The 22,332-nt window shown below is 38.7% G+C and overlaps 1 protein-coding gene across 10 annotated transcripts in view; it reads right to left on the reverse strand.

Annotated features, from left to right (window-relative positions):
• Positions 1–22,332, reverse strand: part of KIF1B (kinesin family member 1B) — a 96,984-nt gene that overhangs the window by 22,405 nt on the left and 52,247 nt on the right. For 6 of the 10 annotated variants that reach the window (XM_009460939.2, XM_087755262.1, XM_087755265.1 and 3 more), the window contains 11 exons: positions 13,032–13,125; positions 12,103–12,251; positions 11,351–11,529; positions 10,749–10,886; positions 9,747–9,995; positions 4,225–4,343; positions 2,349–2,434; positions 2,071–2,200; positions 1,549–1,708; positions 820–910; positions 118–236 (listed from right to left, as the gene is read on the reverse strand). In XM_009460939.2, the coding sequence (XP_009459214.1) occupies positions 118–236; positions 820–910; positions 1,549–1,708; positions 2,071–2,200; positions 2,349–2,434; positions 4,225–4,343; positions 9,747–9,995; positions 10,749–10,886; positions 11,351–11,529; positions 12,103–12,251; positions 13,032–13,125 (1,514 nt within the window). Of the gene's footprint in view, positions 1–117; positions 237–819; positions 911–1,548; positions 1,709–2,070; positions 2,201–2,348; positions 2,435–4,224; positions 4,344–9,746; positions 9,996–10,748; positions 10,887–11,350; positions 11,530–12,102; positions 12,252–13,031; positions 13,126–16,389; positions 21,529–22,332 lie in introns of those variants that run through there. The other 4 variants (XM_087755268.1, XM_087755267.1, XM_087755266.1 and 1 more) reach the window with 2 other exon arrangements.

Consider the following 22,332-nt stretch of genomic DNA (forward strand, 5'->3'; position numbering starts at 1 on the left):
TACTTGTGAGGGTGTGTGGCTATATAATTTCAGGAGTATGAAAAAGTACTGCCCGAACTGCAGAGCTGACATGAGCATGATCACAAACAACCTTTATACCAGAATGGTCAACAATACCTGTTGAGATCCTGTCCTTGCAGATGGAGAGGATGCTGCTGATAATGTCCAAAGACTTCAAACACAATAGGCTTTGTTTTGATGTACTCCACAAATGATTCTGTGACTTCCACAGCAATCTATTAGGCAAAATAAGGGAAGAAAATGAGACATACAAAAGCAAAATCTTATGAGTGTGAATTTTAGGAGGCTGTATTTTTCATATGGTTTAGCGCCACTCACAGGTAAAAGCAATGGCATTCCTTTTTGGTTTAGGCATTAATTCTACTCTCCAATAAAGGAGAAAATGAAAGCCTCAATATCAGGCATTTTAAGTAGGAGAAGAGGGGGCTACATGTAACCAAAGGATTACACAGTTCATAAAAATAGATATATTCAGTTCATCTGAGATCATGAACACTGCTATTCACATATATTTTATTTCCTGAATTCTAGACTGCTTTCATTGAACATCCTGGAAAGGAAAGAGGATTCAAGGGCAGGAAGTAGAGGTAAAACAGAAGAGTTAAATCTACCACACAGAATCATTCTGTATTTTGATTGGGAATTACATCATTCACCTGACCACTCCTCCTGCTGTCTATTCTTAATAATTCCCCTTGCCCCCCTTTCCCATACACCTCTCATGAGTTTAACAAGAAGGATACACACAACTCCCAGTGCTAAAACAGGCACTTACTATTCATGTAAAGTTTTACTTACATTCTGAACATGGTAAAACCCAAGGGGAGTCCCTCGACCGTTGTTTTTGAGAGGTTCTGTTGAGAAAGCTTCATCGTGCCGATGTAAAAAGCTTTTTAAAAAAAAAAAACCAAACAAAACAACAACAACAAAAATAAAACACCCCAGAAATGTTTAGTGAAGACTGCTGTGCTGTGAACCCAACACTGAAAGGACACCCATAAATTTATTCTGCTAGAACTTTACAGGGAGTTGAGTGATGGTCTCAAGCTAGGAACGCCCTAGTCTTTGGGACCACGATTCCCGTACTTGTTTTGTGTCTTTATTACTCCCATTTTTTGTTCTCTTTCTTAAGAAACTAAGCCAAAGAACACTTTCACTTGAGAGCTACTGATTTACTCAAGGGTCATACAGCTTTCATTCTAATTGTGCATATGTACAATCTAATACCAAATTTTTCACATTAAACGTCATTATCAAGCAAAAACTTACGATATCTATAACCAGTAACTTAAGAGTCCACTCTGATTCTTAACTCCCTTCTGCAAAACTTTATTCCTTAACACCATGCTAACACAAAGCAGGTACTGCTTGTAACAGGAATTCCAGTAACTGAGAAGGTGCTTTTCTCTGCTATACCACACTGCCACTGATTTGAAAAGCTCTCAATGAGACCCTCCATTGCCCACTATTATTTGCACTCTCTGTCAAACCATTCATTGCCTAATGTAAATAAGGACAAATTCTTACTTGAACTGACAGAAAATATCTGCATATTCAGGAAGGATGCCGCTGGCCTGTAGCACTGTCACACGGAAGGTAAACACGCTACCCAGTTTCAAGTGATCACCAATTTCCTCAGTGAATCCTTCCATAGTCATCTTTCCATCCAAAGTGGCTGACTTCAAGTCTTAGGGAGAAACAAACATCCCACATGAAATCACTTCTTTCTTTCTTCCCCCTCCCCCCCCCCCCCTTTTCTTTTCTTAAAATATTCCTTCAGGCAACAGTTTAGTCCCATCACACTTTTTTGTTTTTCTTTTGAGCCCAAATTATTTGCTGATAATCAAAAGCTTCTAATACCTGGGAACCGTTTTTCTGCACAGTTCTTCAAACAAATAACTCCAGCATCTATCATACGCAACCCACCGGTTACACCTCTCCCTACCTATCATATTCTTGAAGGACACCCAGAAACCCTTTCTATCACTGACTGAAAGTGTCCCAGATTTCCCTTAAGTTCTCCAAAACTACTACATATTTCTTGCTTACCTAGCTCATTCATTCTGTTGATCTCCTCTGGAGGAGTGGTAACCTCTGAATTCTGTCCTTGCCCTTCCACAATTCTTAATTCTTCCAATGACAGTCCAGACCGAGTCATTGCAACAGAAGAAAAATCACTCTGAAAAAATTAAATTAAGTTGCATGTAACAGACTCTGCGGTTTATGGTTTTCCCATCCCCTTCTTCCCCCCCGCATTACTTATTCTTTATTTAGAAGCACAAACTACTGCACTCAAAGAAACTTAACTCAATTTTAAGACTTCTTACCTTATCAAAATATTCATTGTCGAATGAAATTTTAGCTGTGCCAGACTGTCGAATACCAGATCCATAATCTGGGGCTTCTTCATCAGCTAAAAAACAGAAAAAAAAAGAAAAAAATTATAGGGAGGAGAGGGAAAAACCCTCAGAATTATCTAAATGGAAATTCTAGTTACAACAGACACCAGTCTGTACAGTAGAAGAGGCCTGGTTCCAGTCATCCAATAACAGATTAGAATATGTGCTGAAAAAAATCATAGCGGAAATCTATCCATCATGAACTTGAGTAGGGGAAAACAACAAGACAAGCTATGAAGTTTCATCATTAATATACTTAACTTCAGAGAATTTGGAATGCAAAACAACTTTAGTACTCATTTTGATTATTTATTTACTTCTGATTATTGTACCCGAGGTGAATTAACGTACCATAATACAATGACCTACACGGGAATATATACTTATATTGATTTAAACTGTCATCTAAAATTCTGTAGTCGTAAAGCAAGCAGCCATGCTAGCAAAGCTTCACAAGTACATCCTGTAAGTTTGAAAGGCGGTTCTGTCTGTACAGTCTGTCCATTTAACCTCCTCCTCTTTGTGGACAGTAACAACGAGGCCTGGTTAAACGCCAGATATTTTTTCCACAGTAAATGCATGCTTGCAGGAGAAATCCCAAGATTCAGAATGTGTTCCAAAACTTCACTTAGGGACCAAATAATGCTACGGCCCTTTTTCAAGAGATGTCCGCAGTTCAATTTCTATTAGCCATGGTGTATACTATTTATTTGGATGAATAAATAGAATATGTATTTCAAAATATTTGGTCAATGCTAAGGAGAGCAAACCAAGATAGAAATGAGACTTTTGTACACATTAAAATAGATTTTATTTCACTTGCTGTTTCAGTCCCTGCCAGAGTGATTCTTACACATCTTCAGAGTCTGAGATTTCATTATACGTTCCCATGGAGAGTGAAATTTCCAGGGTTACCCTACCTAAACAATACAGACATGTTGGCAGTTAGCCACTGCTAGAAAGGACAAATTATGGGAAGTATCTGTGCTCTCATCAGCATGGATAAGACATGGCTAGCGACCAACAGTGAAACTCAACTAGCTCACCCCATACTGGAAAAGTACAAAATATTAGCAGCTGACTGGCAAACTGCAGTTAAGCTGTGGCACGCAGTTCAAAACTGGATGAAGCAGTTACCATCCCCATATATCTACCCTTCTCTTCTGAAAAGTTGATAATTCTTGGTGATTAAACAGTATTTTAAAGCAGCTTCTAAGTCTCACCACATTTTAGTGAGGCAACGAAATGGAAAACTGCTGCTGATTTCTGTTTATACTATGTTGAAAACCGTCAGTTCAGGAACTTCTTCACATGCTATTCAGTCAGAGAATGGAGGAGCACATTTCAGCACATTATTTAAAAGGACAGTTTGAGAAGAGCAAATACGTGGTACATGTAACTTTTCTGCAAGTCATCACAACTACCAGACTTGCATATACCCTTGTCCACTGTTTAAAATGGGTGCCAGAAAGAAAACTTTTGCTTCATTTTTAGTTTTTTAGACTTACTGACACTAGTTAGCCTTTTCACTGCCTTAAAAAGCAGTGTTGCATTGGTTGCCAGGTATAAACTTCAGTGGTCAACACTATCATTTTAAAAGCTTACCAGTAGCATTGTTTCAAGATTTATTCATGCTTGGTCCGTATGATTCACACCAATGAAAAAATTTCAAAAGCAAGTTAATAATAAAGAACAAGTGTTCTTTGCAACACTAAAATTATTAATTTGTTTGCCTCTTTTTTAAAGCTGCAGCTATTCATAGTGTACCAAAGCGTTGCAATGGAAAGCTCTTAGAGCATCTCACCTGCTATAGCTTGCACTGCTACTCGCAGAAATCCTCGTACTTCTCCTTTCTCACTAACAACAGCTACTCTGTGAATAAGAGGCACCGGGTACAGTAGATTGCTCAGGTATACAAATGCTCTGGTAACAGGAAGAAAAGAAAACACAAACAGCATTACGCAATCATCTGCAAAAGCACCGCAAAGACCGCAGCATTTGGCTGGCTAATGGGACATTCAATTCTTCAGTCTACTTCACTCCATCTATTAGACCTGCACTGTGTGCCTGCATCCATATTGTCCACACAGGGCTCTTCAGCAGTGTCAAAGCTAAGCAAAGCCACAAAATGCTCTAAACCAGAGTATATTGGAGACACACGGCTTATATTAGTGAGTTACAAAACATATGAAGGAGACAATTTAAAATGATGGCTTTATAAAAGGTAACTTTGGATGCACTACAGTTGTAAATGGAGCTGTTAGCAAGATGGTAGAAGTCTACTACGGAACTACTGATTATAAAGAATTGTTTGAGTTTTCCACCCCATGAGTGTAGTCTGAAGTGATAAATTAAAAGGGAGTTGATCTACTGTGTTCACACAGTCCCTAATATTTTACTGAACATATAAAAACACTTCAAAACAGATTGACTGTTTTCTCTCTTCTACATTTGATAACACTGCATACAGAGTAATCAGAAATCCCCAATAAACCATAAGTCATCTCTTAGGTTTCTTGGAAGATTCACTGAGTGTATGGATACTGGAAGACCGATAGTCTTCACAGCTAAATATCTTTACGAGTAATATATTTGTTTCTTTAGAGAAAAAAAAAAAACACAACCCAAACCAAACAACAAAACACCACAACAGTACTCTAGAGCAATCATTTAGAAACTACGGTTTACAACAGGAAAAGCAGCATTTAGGCCCAGTACTGGATGATCCTGTCATACACTAACTTTTAAAGTTATATACAAGCAGGGTCTATTTTGGAACAATAAAGTTAACAAGTTTTATTGTACAGACTTTTAATTCAAAGTTAGACTAAAGTTATTAAGTTGTTTTATGTTTCTGCAACGTTGCAAAAGTTCTTAGAACACCACATTTCAGTGTGATTAGCTTGAGCAAAACTTTAAATGTTGAGAGGCCTAACAAGTCAGGTAAAGAATGGCTCTCAACAAGGGGAAAAAAATGGAAGGCTTTATTTATTAAGTGAGCCGTTTAAGAGTTCAGAAGAGTACTAAGATGCATCGAAGTTTAACCAATAGTTTTACCAGTCATTACATTTGAAGTGACTAACCAGTTATGTATGTAATTATTATGAATTTATGCATATAAGTTATACTAAACACCACTCATTTGTTTAACTGGATTTCCTTCTTGCAGTCCTTTTTATTGGCATTTATTATTAAGTGTAATTAATTCCTCAAATTTGTAACTGTTAGTGTTTAATATTCATAGGGAAGCTCCTGCATGACAGAAGAGGACAGAGAGAAATAAAGATCTTCACTGCCTCTGTCTGGTGACATCAGCTGTAAAATTTGTTCCGTGAACACAGCAAGACTGATCCAAACTCAATTCCTTGTGACACATAGCTAAGGACCAAAGTTAGAAAAGGTAAGTGTTTCTCCTTGGATTCACACGCCCGTTTCCCAGAATGAATGAATGATCTTGAAATGACAAGGTAGTCAAACATGTGTCAGCTGTGAACCAAAGAGACAAAAATAATGCTACTAAAAAACAAGGTGGTGACAAAATGCAATAGAGAAGAGAATGATTAATAAGGCTGTAAAAGTAGCAAAACAAAAAAATGAAGAAAACCATACAACAACAAAAAAAACAACTGCGACATAACACTTGACTAAGATTAGGATCTAATTCTTTTTCAGTCTGCTCCAAAGTGAGGTAAGCACTGACCAAGCAGGGGAAGGGAGAAGAGACTAAATTTAAAGTAACAAAATGGGAAGTTTAATTTTCTTTTTTTTTTTTTCCCTCTAAGAAAACGTTTTCCTTTTTAGCTTTGAAATTTCAGGTGGTGGTCATTTGAGAAAGCAGCATCCCACCATACAAGAAAACAGTCCCCCACACTAACAAACTGGAATCGTTCACTTGGACTGGACCAGGGATGGAGTTCAGGAAGGTATAGAGTTATATGCTCAACATGAAAAAACACAAGCAGTTTCAAAATCAAATTTCAAGCTAGGGAGAATGGACATTTTTCCCCAACAGAAAGAAATGTAAATAGCCTTGCACTGATGTGTATACAGTAAGAGACAGTTTCAATAACTAATAGAGGAGGTCATTACAGAAGCCTTCCTACTTCAAAACCAAACTAGTGGAAAGGGAAAGCATTAACTGCATGAAAAGTAAAAATGTATTTTTATTTGCATGGCTGAAGTTCTGAAGCTGCTGTCCAAAATATGACAGTCAAAGCATTCAGCTTTATGAGCAACTGCAATTTTGTCACCTCAGTAAAATGACAATCCCAAAGAAAAAAAAAATATTTCTCATCTTCCTTAACTTCCTTCCATCCAGTCACCGAGCTCACTGGAATCATTTTAACTTAGAGAAAGAAAAGCACATAATGCAAAAAGTTTTAAGCTTCATGTTTGGTGACGAAAATGCTGGATCTCTTCTGTAGAGAGGAGAGCAATAGCACATTTGCTGTACAGAAAAAAAGAACAGTTTTATGCAGCAATACTGCCTTCCAGTGCCATTCCACCTGCTTCATCACAAGACAGTACCAAGTTAGGAGTGGATAAAATCTTAAGGTTATCCTCCTCCTCTTCCCACATCTGGGACGTCTCCCACTCCCCAAACATCCCATATGCAAGTGTTCCCTTGCACCTTAGCCCAGCAGACTGAAAGAGGGGGAGCTGTATTAGCAGAAAGATTGGTGAGGTAAAATGGCATACTCACAACAAAACTAGAAATGAAATTTAACAAACACAATTTTTTTTTTTAAATCAAAACAAAACCAACAGAACTCAGAATGATGACGGATATTTTTTAAACAAACACATCAATTCAAGATTTAAATAAAATATCCCATAGTCCTCTCCCACCTCCCTTAAAAACATAGCAAATGTTTGATATGTCACACCGTTAAACAGAGTCAGTCTTAAAGACAGCCCAGCATGCCAGAAGAGATGGCTAAAGGGACCAGCTCTTTTTTCCCCTTTCTTTAATATAGTACAAATAAAAGACAGTCACAGCACAGAGAGAGAAAAAAATACTGTGATGCTCAAGGAGTTGGAAAACTACATGATCAACTTCTTCTCCCTTCATGATGTGGACTTATTATTGCTGATAACCCCCCCAAAAATATTAAAAAATATTTTATTTTTGTCCTACACATTCCACAACATATAAAACAGTATACAGTTAAAAATGTTAAAGAACTTTGGTATTGTTATAAATTGAATACTACCTTGAGCTCAAGACACTATCTACGTAGCTGGACATACCCTTTGATCCTTGTAAGTCACACTGTTCAAAAGTAGAATTCTCATGCTGGAAGACACTGAGGATTCAAAATAGTTTCTACTCAGTGGTGCTAAACAGTCTAAGAGCTTTCTGCTGACAGAATCAGCACAATAGAAGAACAGAACAGGAATAGAAATAGAACAGAATAGAAACCTACATCTGGGAAAAAAATCATTCAGCTGTCTACTCAGAGATAATACAAGCTAAGCTTCATTCCTCAGTACAACTTACAACCCAAGTAGAGTTCCTTAATACGTGCAGCTTACATGGTTCAGGCTAGTACCCTTAAATTGCTGCAGCTTCATATGTCTGCCTACAGAGACAAAGCTCAGTATTCTTTTAATACATGGAAACGGGAAGCAAGTTGTGCAATGGCCAGGAAGCACAACTGTTTTCATTATACACTGTATTCGCTCAGCTTGTGTTGTGCTTCCTGAAGAGTTTGTGAAATGAAGATGAATAGCTCAACTTTTTCCCAAGCACTGAAGGTCCTGCTCTGAAAGAACATGCACAACAGGAGAATACACTGAGTATGCCAGCACTGTTACAAGAAAGCAGTCCTAGCCATTGCAAACAGCGCACATATGCTTTAACTGGCTGACAACTACTTCCAAGCCAGTTAAGGTGGCTTTCTCAAACCGACTCTTGTGGATCAGATTAATCTGAAAGAATTAAATTTTATAAAACACATCATCGGACATTGCACATAAGGGCACAAATTCACAGAGATCAAAGAGCACTAATGAAATTTCTTGCATCTTTAGTACCTGTAATTTTTGTTTCAGACTAGATTAAGGAAGTTCCAAGTTTTAATCACAGCTTGTAAACAGGTCTACTAAAGACAAAGAGTGAGGTTAGACAATACAGCTAAACTGACCTAAAAGCTTGATAAAAGACTGACAAACTCAGTCCCTCATTTTCACAAATCATGCAATCAAGTTTCCTGCATTTGAGGAAACTACAAAAAGATCCTTCCTCCCTGACCATGAAGTCTTCCCCGCTCACAGTCACAGGAAAGGTGAAGGTCCCTTCTCCTTTGCCTCCCGCCAGTCATGGAGTCACCTCCTCTTTTGTACAACGCCTGTGATAACCACCTCCCTTACTTTTTAACAAGAAGATTGGCTTACAGAGCAATCAAATAAGCAAAAAAGCGTAATCGGGGGAGTAGGAGCAAAAGAGAGGGGAGTAAAGTCACTAAATAAAATCTTTGTTTCCTGACACGAGTAACATGTCTGAGCAAGACTATCTGCGAAGAAACAGTGCAAAGTACTACAGTTTTTTAATGTAACTTGCTGTCCTTAGGGTCTACACCACAGACTGAGGTCTGAGAATGCCTTAATTGTATCTAGATTGGCAAAATAAATAATACTCTAAAATACATTAAGCAAACTTGTTTCAGAAATTCAAGCATAGCACATGGGGAAAGCGCTGATAAACACCACCAGCTAGTGAATTTTAATGATGATGACCTTGCGCTACGTAATACTTGCTACCGAGCCTCATGCAAAATCTAAGAAGCCAAATCATCTCAAAGAATATTTTTCTGATCCAGAAATGACCATTCTTCTTTCTCCTCATGACATCTTTTCTCTTCAGACACAGAGGATGTTAGATGAGTTTTCAAAAAATGGATTTCTTGGATTGGACTTAAAAACTTTCCACCATACTCTGAGATTCTCTTCTACAGGAGATTACATACTACAATACTATCTTGGTGATCTTGCAATGGCTAAATAGAGTATTCTATAAATAACGCTTAAAAACTGTACACATACAAAACCACATTCATTCTATGTCGTAATAGTTATCTAGAAATAGATTTATTCACGTTGTCTCATCTAAGGGTTATTTTCTCAATTAATATTTCAGTCTTCATGGCCTCTGACATGGGAATTTAAAACCATGTTAAAACTATGCTCATTCTCTGGCAATTCCAATTTACGTATATAGATATTTTGCCTGGCCTGACAGATATTCTGTGCAGCACAAGACAAAGCCATTGCAGTCTACAGCAAGAGCTGGTCCCTTTTGGCCATTCTCACAGTAACCTCACCAACCTTCCCACTAAAATGAACCAAGGGGATCGGTCGTAAAACGGGTCGCGCCCATCATTGAAGAGGTCTGATCCCTCCTCAGTTCCAACGTCGGAGCCAGTATCATCCACAAAGGCCTCATCATCAAAGTCCTCCATCTCATCCTGCTGTTCATCAGCCAGTTCAGTGATGTCGGAGTCAGCCGTGGAGAAAGTGGGGGAGGGCGTGCGATCAGCAAGACGCTCATTCACGCAGCCATGGAATATGGGGGAGCTAGATATCAGTTAATGGAATACCAATTAACAGTGTGAGGGGAAAGAACGCTTCATTTAACATCCGTCTGTTGCCATCAGCACAGAGACCACCTGAACAACAAGCAAAGGCTTCAAACCATCTGGACTGCAATGAAATGTAAGGGAAGTGATTGCTAACAAAGTCAGGAAAAAAAGCATCCTTGAACTGAGCAGAAAGCAAATGAAAAATTAATATAAACATGGCTGAACATACAGATATTGAGAGCACATCCATTTAACAGGGCTACAATTCTTATTTTCAACATGTAGTATTTTTGTAAATAAAAATACTGTAAAGATGCAGCTGACATCAGGAAATGTTAAAGAATCCCATCAGATATTAGGTATGTCCAAAGGGTATGACCAAACTATTTGAACCACATATGTAAGTAAGGCCCTGGGCCACTTTTCCCCTCAGTTTCCTTCATATTCTCACAGCTCTGCTCCAGTGACTTTAGATAGAACTTAGCTAGCTACCTTTTTTAAAAGTAAACTTATAACTTATTAAGCGTTCAGTCAAAACAGATTCTACAGGGTTACACCAGAACTGGCAACATCCTAAAGAGCATTTTCTGCTCTTCGCTATATTTTAAGTCTATCAGAAATCCCTGAAAGACAACACACACAACTAACACTAGTGGCCATACAGTTTATAACCACATTTGAAGTCAAAGTTCATCCAGAACTGACAAGCGTTACCAGTGTACTGGCAGTTGAGATGATTGTCACATACCTTCCAACCAGCTTGAACCAGTGAAATCGATCGTAAAAGGGGTCACTGCCTGTCATTGTGCTTTCACTCTCATCCTGTGTATTAGATGCCATTTCCCCAGCTCTGTCATACATATCGCGCATCAGGTCCAACCTCTGCCTGCAGAGAAGAAAGCAGGATTAAAAAATTAATAGAGAGTGAATAAAAAAGCAGAGAACACGAAGTGGGGTACACCGACTTCACCTATACCAAATTACACATAGGAAGTTATATATAAGGTTATATAAAAGCGGGTGGCAAGGACACCTTTGCAGTGAAAGGAACATGGAAAAAATTAATGCAGAGAGATGAGCTGTGATGAGCCTTTTTAGATTTAAAAAATAAAATCTAACTTCAAGTTACAAAAATTAAATGTGGAGGTGATGCAAGATGCTGGAGAACAAATGCACTTGTTTAAAGAAGCTAGAAAGCTGGTATTTAAAACATACCACACTGTCTAGAAAGTTGGCAACTGGGAGGACACAGAGAAAAACAAGTACTACACAGAATGAACAGCAAGGGGTGAAATTTTTGTTAAGGTCCTTGGATATAAAGAAGTTTGTTCTCCAGTAATATTTACATACTTGAGTTTTTCTAAGGACCAGTAATGTGTTGCTCCATTCTTCAGATCCTGGACTTCCACAGCTACTACTGTACGGGGGAAAGGCCTGTTGTCCCGGGTCTTCTCCAACTCAGTGGGCAAAAGCTCTGGTGGCAGTGGTGAGTAGAGGGTGTCTGTCAGCAGGACAAACTGAAACTGCACCTGAATGGAAAAAGAAAAATAACTTCAGTTCTGAGAAGTCAGATACCAGCATTACAAAGGGAATAGAGACCTAACCTAAGGCAACACATGAAGTCAGTCTGACTTTCATCTCTGTGAAGAGATTCAGGGGTTTTTTACGTCTTTTTTTTTGTCTCAAAATGGCATAAGACATTTTTCAGCTGAGTACACATATCTTGCCTTTTTTGTCACAGCTAGCAGAGGTCTCGAAAACTATAGACTTAGAACATCCTGCAGCACCCACTTCTCTTGGAAAGATGAATAACCACATGAAGTTAAAAGCAAAAAGGAAAAGACGAGGCCCTGGGGAGATGTGCATGTACATGTGTTTATGATATTGACAGGAACGGCATAAGGGAAATGAAGAAGAGGAGAATATATCAACTAGATTTGCATGGGATGTTCATTCAGCCAGAAGTCTGAATTAAAGACTCACAATTTTCTGAACCCTTTTAAAGCCCAAACTAATAAGCAAGAGACATATAACTTTAAAGACTACAAGTAACTCTGAGCGTTTGAAGCAGGATTATGCAGCCAAAACTGTTAAGTCCCTACCTTTTTCTTTAACTCTACGCTGATTGCATTGGCTTCTTTCAGATACACTGCATTTCCCCAGAGTTGGTCCCTCAGTGAAGTGAACTGGTGAAATTTCCACTTCCTGAAAGCCCATTGTGCAATTTCATACTCGTGGCGTGTCCAGGGCACTAGGATGAGCAAAGAAACAGAGAAATAAAATATTGTGGCTTCTTATCTAAACCATCACATTCAGTATCTAATACTACTGCTGGCTGTGTCATCAAGTTCTCAACATCTGTTCTGGAAGGAAAAAAGAGAAAACAAAAATCTGCATTTTTATTATTCAGTGAGGAAAAATTGGATTCAAATTTCCTCACCACTAGCATTGGAGATATAATGATCAAGTAAGGAGATCTGGAACAGAGAAAACAAAATAAATTCTACTCCTATTATTTTAAATTAGTTAACAATTATTAAAGCCAAATGCTGAAATAGTGGAATGAAAGCAAGTATTATGAGAATGATAACTCTATCTACTGTCCAGAAATGGAGTTATACAGACATGTCACAGCATGAATTCTAAGAATTCCTACCAAAGAGAAAAAAGAAACTTCAAAATCAAAACAAGGAAACAAAAGCAACAGTATTATTTTGTTTAAGGTATTTGAACTCTGTTAGTGCCAAGAAGAGACAGATTCTTTCAAATTCAAGACCACCAAATCACAGCTTGTGGTTAAACTTATCTAGTTTGTGCATCGATTGAATTTGGGGATGTATATCCACTATTTATGTGGAACTTGTTCTGTGAATAGGTATTTTACACCTTTATGCTGTGAAGATTACAGATCAAGAAGTTACGAAGTGTTTCGCAGCTTTCCAAAAGAGTTTTCTATCTATTGCAAGAGATATTACAGAAACCGTCCCTTTAGGCTTGGCTATATCCAAATTATTTTTAGCTTCAAACTCACCTTCTTCCTCCTCTTCTTCCTCCTCTGTTGTTTCAGCTGCCAAGGATCGTGTCTCTACTTGCTTCTGTAAGGCCTGCAGCTTACTCTCATAGTCCTGTGGGGAGAGAGGAGATACCGTGTAGGAGGACAGACAAAAGCAAGGAGAACAGTTAAGACAGACTAACACCTCAGATGGAGTGACAGACACAGAGAACAAATACATAAAGACATTTCCATTAATGCTCAGAGGTCACATACCAGCATCTATTGTTTTAATATAACCTGCCCTTGAAAAGAGAGAAGACAGAGGCCAATACATTTAAGATAGTAGTGTTGTTCTTTAAAATCACCAGATGCACATGCTCATACTATCTGTAAGAGGGAACGGTTTAGGATTTTTTCTTTGCTAAAGACTGGTAAGAGGGGATTTTTTTGGAAATCTGCTTGCTGCTTTCAGGGAGGTAGGAAAGAAGCAGAAATAGAGAAAAGTACAGAAGTAAATATAAAAGGGGAAGATTATTCACCTTCATTTTCTCAAACAGAAGGATTAACAGCACCACTGATTTGTCTTTTGATACAAAAAAATTCATTTCACATTTTGGGGGGGGGGGGGGAAGACATTTGTTTTCAATTAGATTTTCTTCTCAGGATGTAAGTATCACTCTCTCACATGTGTATTTAATATATCAGAAGATGGAAAAAAATACCACTGCCCTGGCAAGTGGGCAGAGAAGTCTGTGCAGAGGTTTCCCCACAAGGAGCACTTCAACAACATCTTCTGGTGTAAGAGCATTTTCTTCCTGTTCAGCATAATCATGCCTTGAAACAAATGCTACTAAGACCTAATGACCCTTTTATTATTTGCTGGTAAAACAAATACAAAGTCAAGATACTTAGAACAGACACAGTCACTGTGCTCCTGGTCTCAAAGCCTACCTCACTACTGCATTTTATTGTTTGAAGATAATCCTTTGGCATATATTACACAAATTAAACTGGCTTATCAAGATTTTTATGCAAGAGTTGCATACAACAATTCACTAAGAGTGTTACAGAGTCCTTAAGGAGAATTCTTGAAGCCACTCATCTTGTATTCCAACCTTCTCTCTTCCACAATTCCAAATCCTGAAATTCTTCTCCAATGCACTGTTTGCAGTAATGCATTCTTAAGTCTAACAGCTATAGAAGGAAAGCTTTACACTTCGCTCCCATCCTATTTAAAGCGTCCCACCTAAACAGCTACGTTACTTTGTTTTCATACAGCAAGTACAGTAGTTAACATTGCCACAATGGGATTGCGTCAAATTTAACACAAGTTCAGTCAGACAGACCTTTAGACAGTATTTGGAAAGGAGATAAACCTGAAGTATGTTCCTTTAAGTTTATAAGTAATATTTCTTGGAGGTAGCACTAAAAAAAACTGTAGCTGTGCTCTTAAAGTGCAGAATTTTCAATACCATGAATTCAATACCCATGACCTTTAGGGAGAGAAAACTGAATTATTAGAGATATATGGCCTTCGTACAAGGGCTGAGTTTTAATTTTCTGATTTCCTCTTGAAATTTTATTTGGCTAAAATGCTCCTTCTTCTTCATTTGTGTCTGCTCCATTCACTCTACGATGGCTACATACTTACAGTGTAAGTAAACTTTAGCCCAGCAGCAAAAGAACTACAGACAAAACAAATATATATCCTTTCTTTTGATATTCCTTCTGAAATTCTTAATGATTCACCAAAAAACTATTCTAGACTCGATGAGGAGTTTCAGACTTATCTATAGTTCTGAAATACCCAGTGTACTCTTACAAATTCGTTACCACAAAGGCGCTCTCTCTGATCTTTCCCCCCCATCCACGTAGATAATGCTGTTACATTTGAAACCAAGATAAAACAGGTCAGATGTGAAGCGACAGAAACAAGCTTCTCTTACTTGCAAGGAAGGGCAAAATAATTTATTTTCTTGTAGTCTGAAGTAGAGAATCTGAGGGTGTCATTTTGAGTGGCTAGATTGTAGAAACAAAAAGCTCTTCAAATAGCACTTAAGTAGAATCTTTGATCAGATTCTTTTGGAGAAACTGAAAAGCTGCAGAAGGAATGGTCAAAAATGAGGAGCATTCTACTGTGAAAATTCTACTTCCAGCATGAAAAACCCAGGCACGTTGAATTAATTCACAGACAAAGACCTGCTTCTTGTCTTCTCTATTTTCAGACTTGTGAGCCAAGTAAGTGTATGTTCTGTGCATTTAAATACCTAGATAAATAAATGCTTAATACAAGCAGACACTTTTTATTGACTCCACACTAACAAACATTACTCTTAAAACTAAGAGAAAGAATTGAAGTTTGTTTTCCCATAATGAAAAAAAGAAATAGGTACCATTTCCCTAAGCAGAAAAACAGGACTAAGATTGCCTCCTGGCACTTGATACTATGGTAGTATTTAAAAATAATTGGGACTGAGCAACAGATGAAGTATGAATTCCAGGTTGGTTCACACAGAAGGTGCACCGACTGCACTGTAAAAGGGTCAGCTTGCTCTCCTGAGAGATTGGTCAGCTCTCCAGTAAACATTTCCAGATCTGATTAGTGATAATACACACATAATAGTACAGATGTAAAGGTGCCTCAACTGCTAGAAAAGAAAAAACCTGTATTTAGAAGCTGCCCTGAAGGTCCATGCCCTAGACTCCCTGGAACCCAATGCATATTGTTGTACAGCTTCAAACTAGTTGGTATCATTAGCTCCATGAATGTGGAGAAAGGGAATACAAAGTTTGTTTTGCCCAGGGGGATGGAAATACCGAAAGCCACAACAATCACAGATTTTCGGGGGGGGGCAGGGGGGGCAATCATACTCTCAGGCTAGGTCAAGCTTTTTAAGACCAGACTGGACCAGCTTTTTAAGCAGAACTCTGTACCATAACAACTTCGATTCTTTGGATCTACATGATGTCTGCAAAGGCATTTTGTGTGTGCAATTCCCTCCTGTATTTGAGGCATACAAAGAAGTCAGTTTCTTTAGTCTTCAGTGAGCAAACAGAGAACTGCCAGCTCTGTATTTTCTTCCAGAATTTAGATAAACAGCACACAAGACGGTACAATGGGACAGCACTGAAGAGGAGTATGGCTTGTATCCCCTTGCGCTATAAAAAGCCTTTTTTTTTTAAATAAGCTATGTGACAGTAAACACAAATCTGCATAGGCTGCTAGTCACATAACAGCAGAAAAATCAGGGTGGACAGACTTACAAGAATCAGACTGAGGAACAATTAAGAGAAACCTTTTTAACTCTGCTAGAACAATACCAACCCCAAGACAAAAAATAAAATCAGGACAAGCCTGCAATCAAGTTTCATTTCCATTTCACTGAGACAAGTCTGACACTTACAAGAGTATTTCATAGTTTATTGAAAGAGCACTTGTTACAATACAAACCAGTTCTGCTTCTCACAAGGCAGATGCTTGCTCTTAAGACAATCCAAAACTCGTTTTTTCTTAAACAATGGACAGATCTGAAAATCCCATTTAATTCAAAGGCAGCTCACTGCTTGCTTTACAGTACAAATGGGTACACAGCATAGATTTCTCATGTGGCAGCTCCTGAAGTGGTTCAACGGGAAGTATCCGAGTCAGATTTCAACATATAAAGGATAAAGAACAAATTTCAACATATAAAGGACAAACAGCGAGGGAGATATTGAAACTATGCTGAATGTACTGATACAAATAGCATCCTCTAATTTGACAGATCCCTAAATTCAGATTGCTTGAGAAAGGATGTTGAAGTCCATCAGAGGAGCGTTAGTGGCATGCATTTCCCCCCACCCCCCAAATCCACGTGTCCCTGGTGAAATCACCACTAAGGCACAGGTGGATACAAGCCAGCTGTGAAAGCACACAGCACATCAGCACGTAGCAATGACAATTAAGCTGACTAAAACAGCACTCCCATCGTGGATGCCACACTGCCATTAACCTGAAAGCCTTTTCACACAGTCTTCTATGGAAGCAGCTGTATTACTGTTCATTAGCTCCATTAATAGCGAATTTGGAGTGAGAGGTGTGCGTATTTCTGAATAGGGCAAGGAGATCCACAAGTTCTCACGCTGCTTCCCTTATCAGATGAGGCACTGCACTGTAATTAATACTCTATTCTTAAAGTGGGCAATTATTTTTATAGGACTTTTTTTTTTTTTTTTTCAAGTTTAATTTCTGTAATATCCTCCTAAACGCCAGGAAAAAAGCTGCTTCCTCTGAGCAGACTGGGCTCCATTTTGACATTGACTATCCTTTTTCTTTTTTGTCAAATCATACAACAACAGAATAAGCAGGGTTGTTTTTCTGGTGCTGCACTAAAACAGCAGGGTAAGACAGCCTGACGGTGACCACCACCCAGGTGGTTATGGTCACCACCACCCAGGCATTTGCAGATACTTCTCAGATTTTTAAGCTGAAATAACTTGGCAAAAACTTTTTAGTGTCTAGCATTAAAATATCAAGTAGCAGGAGTTTTTAAATCTCATGTCAGTACACGTAGTTGCATGGACTTCAAAATTACTCCATGTTCAATCACGTGGCAATTTCACATAGGCAGCCACAATCCTCAACAAAACTGGGACACAAAATTGGTTTGGTCTTTTCTCACCACCTATCCCATGGAGACTAACTCTGTTTGGCTCGCGTATTCCTACAGAATTGAGAGGATTTTCCTGACCATGCATTTTTAAGAGAGTCCAAGCCTTTTTGAGGATATAAAAGAACTCATTACTCTTGACATGCACAAAAACAAAGTGCAATGCACTACTAAAACAGGATTCTAAAATAAAGGCAACAGCAAAAGATTATTTGCAGCCCAAAAATCATTTTGCAATTCTGACTCAAGCTCAAAGAAAGTATTGCTCATCTACAAGGCATCTTTTCTTTAAGAATCAAGACATTTTTGGACATGATGCTTTATTTCCTTCATTCAGGTAGGCCAAAGCATGACACAAACGAAAGTTAGAAAGCCATATTTGGACACAAAATTAAACCTGCCGTAAAAAAATATGTCCCGAGTGATGGGACCAGCTGATTCTTTTAGGACAGTCAGAGGGCTGACTTTGTATCTCCTGCATCAGAGGGCCAGTATCCCACCAGTAACACGTGTGCAGAGACTTAAGAGTTGACACTTGATTAATCGATACATAAACGGTGCATGGCTGCCACCTACCATGTGTTGCAACCAGCACCTACCCCATGCACAGCTGGGGGGGGAAGTAGGACAGCAAACAAAAGTAAGATGGAAAGTAAGCTTGAGGCACTTCCTACTCATCTACAGCTATGCTGAAACACGCAAAAGTAACAATTACCAGCAGGGCTTATATTTATCAAAAAATAAGCAACCTCAAGTAAATTAAGGATATTTGTGCAAAACGGCACATATCATTTAACTGTACAGATACACTGCAAAGTGGACCTATCTTACCAAATACCAAATGTGGTATAGTAGCCAATTTTGTTTTTAAAATTGCGTTCAAGTCAAATTTAAAAGCAAAATAAGTCCTCAAAGCTTTAGAATGGCTTATACTTAAGGCCACAGATTTTTAGAAGTAAGCGCAATTTTGTTTTGTGCTTCAAGAAACTCAGAAAGAAGAAAGCGTATAATTAAAATTGGGACTCTCCAATTGAGATAAAGCCCCAAGCTCATAAAGCCTATTCCTTACTTAATAGTTTTTCTGTAATTTGTTTGAAACAATCTGAAGCAGGGATTGCAAGCGTTTGTTTTATGGCACATCACCTGCAAGTATAGACCCCCTCAGATCAAAATAGACATTAAAAATTTTAAACTTGCATTTTGAGGGTGGGGAGAAGGAAAAGGAATCTTAATTTTCTCCTCAAAATGACCTTCTCCTTTATTAAACAAGTCTTGAAACAGGGGTTTAATCCAAGACCAGAGGCACTAACATGAGGTATCACATTAAGATGAAACAGTTCAATTCTCCTATCTTTGAGGAGAATTCAGCCAATTCAAAGTAGTGATCTATAAATCTTCATAGGAATAACTATTTCAAGAACATCTCCCAGACTTATGCCCGAGAAAGCTGAAAACATAAAATAAAAAGAATTAGCTTTTTGAGGCTTCTTCCTGCACCAGAGTGTCAAAAAACCCTAGTTCCTTTCCACAATCTCTGTATAACAATTAAAAACTATTGTATTTAGAGATACAATGGGAATTAGAAAAAGCTTATTTCCAAAGTATTGCTTCAGCAATATATATATATTCTGACATAAAATTCCATTCAGGCAGGTTTAACTGTCACAGCAATTTCATACCAATAACTATGAACTTAAGCAGAAGGAGAAAAGACATCTCCTACTCAGGGAGTAGGACTGTTGTGACCCAATAGCTCTTCTTAATTTCTCTGTAAAAAAGCCACATATCTTGTCAGCCGACAACTTTTGGTTTATAGATTATTATTGTTATTAAGAATTTGAGTTAAGAGAGGAAAATATTTTTCTGAAGAGCCAGATCAATTTAAAAACAGATGGTCAGTTTCCTTATTGTAAGAAAAAGGTCACAAGAAACATTCAATGCTATAAACTAAATTTCTCTTTTGATTGTCTACATAAAACACAGGAGGAAGGTAGCACTTTGTAAGTTCCAGACAATATTTTCAGCATTAGAAAAATACTCCAAGACACACACACAAAAAAAAACCCTGGTAAATGAGCTAGCAGGGAAGTTCTCCCCTCCACATCCCTCCGTCCAAGTCTTCTAGTCTATGAAAAAAGTTCTTACAATTTTTCAGAATGTTCTTCCAATCAATGTTGTTAAAACTGCAACAAAAGTCACATGCAAACTGAATGGGCTGAAGGGCCAGTACCTTGTGTTTGTATGTCGAATTACTCAAGTTCTACCTGGCCAAACAAAACCCAAAACATAAGCAAAGCCAATCCTGGCTGTTTCTTAATGATAAGCCAGAATTGCCTCTGCTTCCCTCCTCCCCCAGACTACTCTTGGCCAACTAATCATACTGTGGTTTCTCTGCCCGCTTTGAGGTTAGGTGCTGAGAACTGGCGCCTCATCCGTGGGGGCGTCACAAACTGGTTATAGTGGTTAAGCCGGTCAGTCTGTTTTGGGTGGAAGTTAGCTGTATTGCCTTCTGCACTGCCTCCATTGTTGTGATTGCAGTAAGGCTGTCGGTGCTGGTGGATGTGGCGTTTTTGCTGGAAAGTCTGCAGGTCTGGATTCTGCTGCCCACTGTACGAGTGCAATGATTCAGATGAGCCCGATGTCTGACGCCGCAAGCTTTTTTGAGAGCCATTATTGAGAGAATTGCTTCTCCAGCGCAACTGAGGTGATGGCTGCTGCTGACTGCTAGGCTGCGACTGAGTGTTTAACTGCTGCCTGTTAATTTGGATATTATCTTGATTCCTCTGGGGGCCATAAAGATTCCACAGCTGCTGAGGTTCTTTAGAAGCAGCTCTACTTTCTTTTTCTTTGTTTTCATCTTTGTTCTTATCATCTTCTTTTGGAATTCTAACTTCTATAACTTCATCCTCTGTGATAATTATATGTGTGCCGGGACTCCATGAGTTCCTATGTTTGGGATTGCTTTTGAAAGGGAAGCGGGGCTTGCGATTTTCAGGCGGAATAAATCGGTGAGGCATATTTTGTCGACGAAGCTGTTTTGCTATTTCCTGCTGCTGCAGATTTTTAAATCGAATCTGTTCTTGCCTCATCCAACGTAATCGCCCACGTCTGAAAGCTGGATCACCTGCCATTAACTGAGAAACACGCTCCTCTTTAGCAAGATCATCATTCTCGCTCCTTTTCAAGTCATCCGTGGGTTTCTTATCCACCTCCACCGCACTGGCAGAGTTTGGAGACTTAGCGTTAGCTACGGTCGACTGAGATTTCTCTGGAGACCCTATCAGAGGTAAAACCTTCTCCATTTTTAGCATCTTATTTCTAAGAACTTTTATCTCTTCATCCTTCATGTTGTTCTGCTTCTTCACTTCTTGCAAAATATCTTCCAATTTGTCTATATGCACCTTAAGGTCATCCACATCAGTTACTCCTTTACCGTTGGCCATAACGTCTTCGATTTTCTCATCTCCAACTCCTACTGTATCCCAGACATCACGAGCAACAGCTCGCCACGATTCACGCTCATTTGGATCTTTTTTCCCATACATGGCACAAAGCTCTTTCATTTTAACAATGGCCAGAGCCTCAATCTCCTGCCTAGTGTGCCTGAAGTCATTGAGCGCTACCTCATAGCATATCTCTTTCACAGCCTGAATCTTTAAGTCTGAGATGGTAACCCATTTGGAGTCTTTGCTAAGGCGTCGACGTTGGGGTATCTGGTACATTTTAATAGGCTCTCGTTTCTTCCCACTGCTGGGGAGGCCACACTTTTTTACAATGGTTTGGAGCTTGCTGGGGGGCAGCTTCTCTCTCAGGGAAGTGATCAGTCTCCAACTCTCCTCACACGATCTCTTGTCCGAATCATCCCCACTATCAGAGTCTGCATCCTTTGGAAAAACAAAAATCAAGAAGTGGCCCCAAAATAACCAAAATTAAAATTGTAAGAAAATGGAAAAGCTAAACAAGAAGTAGCAGGCAAAGAAAACTAAATCAAAAATCAAAATAGAACAAGTGATAAGGAAGTCCCTGAAGACTGAGTGTTAGAACATTAAAATGTATCTTCAAGAGTCACGGACTGTCAAAATTGGAGCTCTTCACTAAATTAAGATTAACATTATATTTAAAAGCCTTGTCATCTCAACATAGCAGATAATCTAAACTCTTCCCTCCCAGTCCCTTCCAAAATCTTTAAATAGATCAACTAAAACCAAGTTCCTGATTAAAAAAAGCTAAAAAACAAGTGTAAACTGCACCTCACACATGCTACAAAGACATGCAAATCCCCGCCACACACATTTGCCTTGGTGACTGCTGTTGCTTCTTTCAGCAAATCCTCCCCAGGTAGGTGAACACAACAGCCATCATAGAAGATGTCATGAGCAGCCAGAGTAAGTCGGGTTAACACTGGTTAGTAACGTTGCACGTGGTTGCAGGGATGCTCAAGTTTAGAATCCACTTCACTACAATAGCAGCCAGAGAAGTGTTAGACGATAAGAAAAAATGAAACAGAAGCAGCCGAAAGGTTCAATGTTAAAAGGACTGTAAGTGCCACTATGACAGGTGAAGACAGTGGTTCATTCTCCGAGACTTGCTACAAGCTAAAAGGATATCCAGAATCAGAGTTTCAAAGGTGGGTTGTGATTTGTTTGGATTTTTTCCCCCATTTGTCACCTTGTTGCTTAAAGAAAAAA

Source organism: Nipponia nippon, unplaced genomic scaffold (assembly GCF_047370975.1).
Source record: "Nipponia nippon isolate SJK-2023a ecotype South Korea unplaced genomic scaffold, ASM4737097v1 scaffold_19, whole genome shotgun sequence".
NCBI lineage: Eukaryota > Metazoa > Chordata > Aves > Pelecaniformes > Threskiornithidae > Nipponia > Nipponia nippon.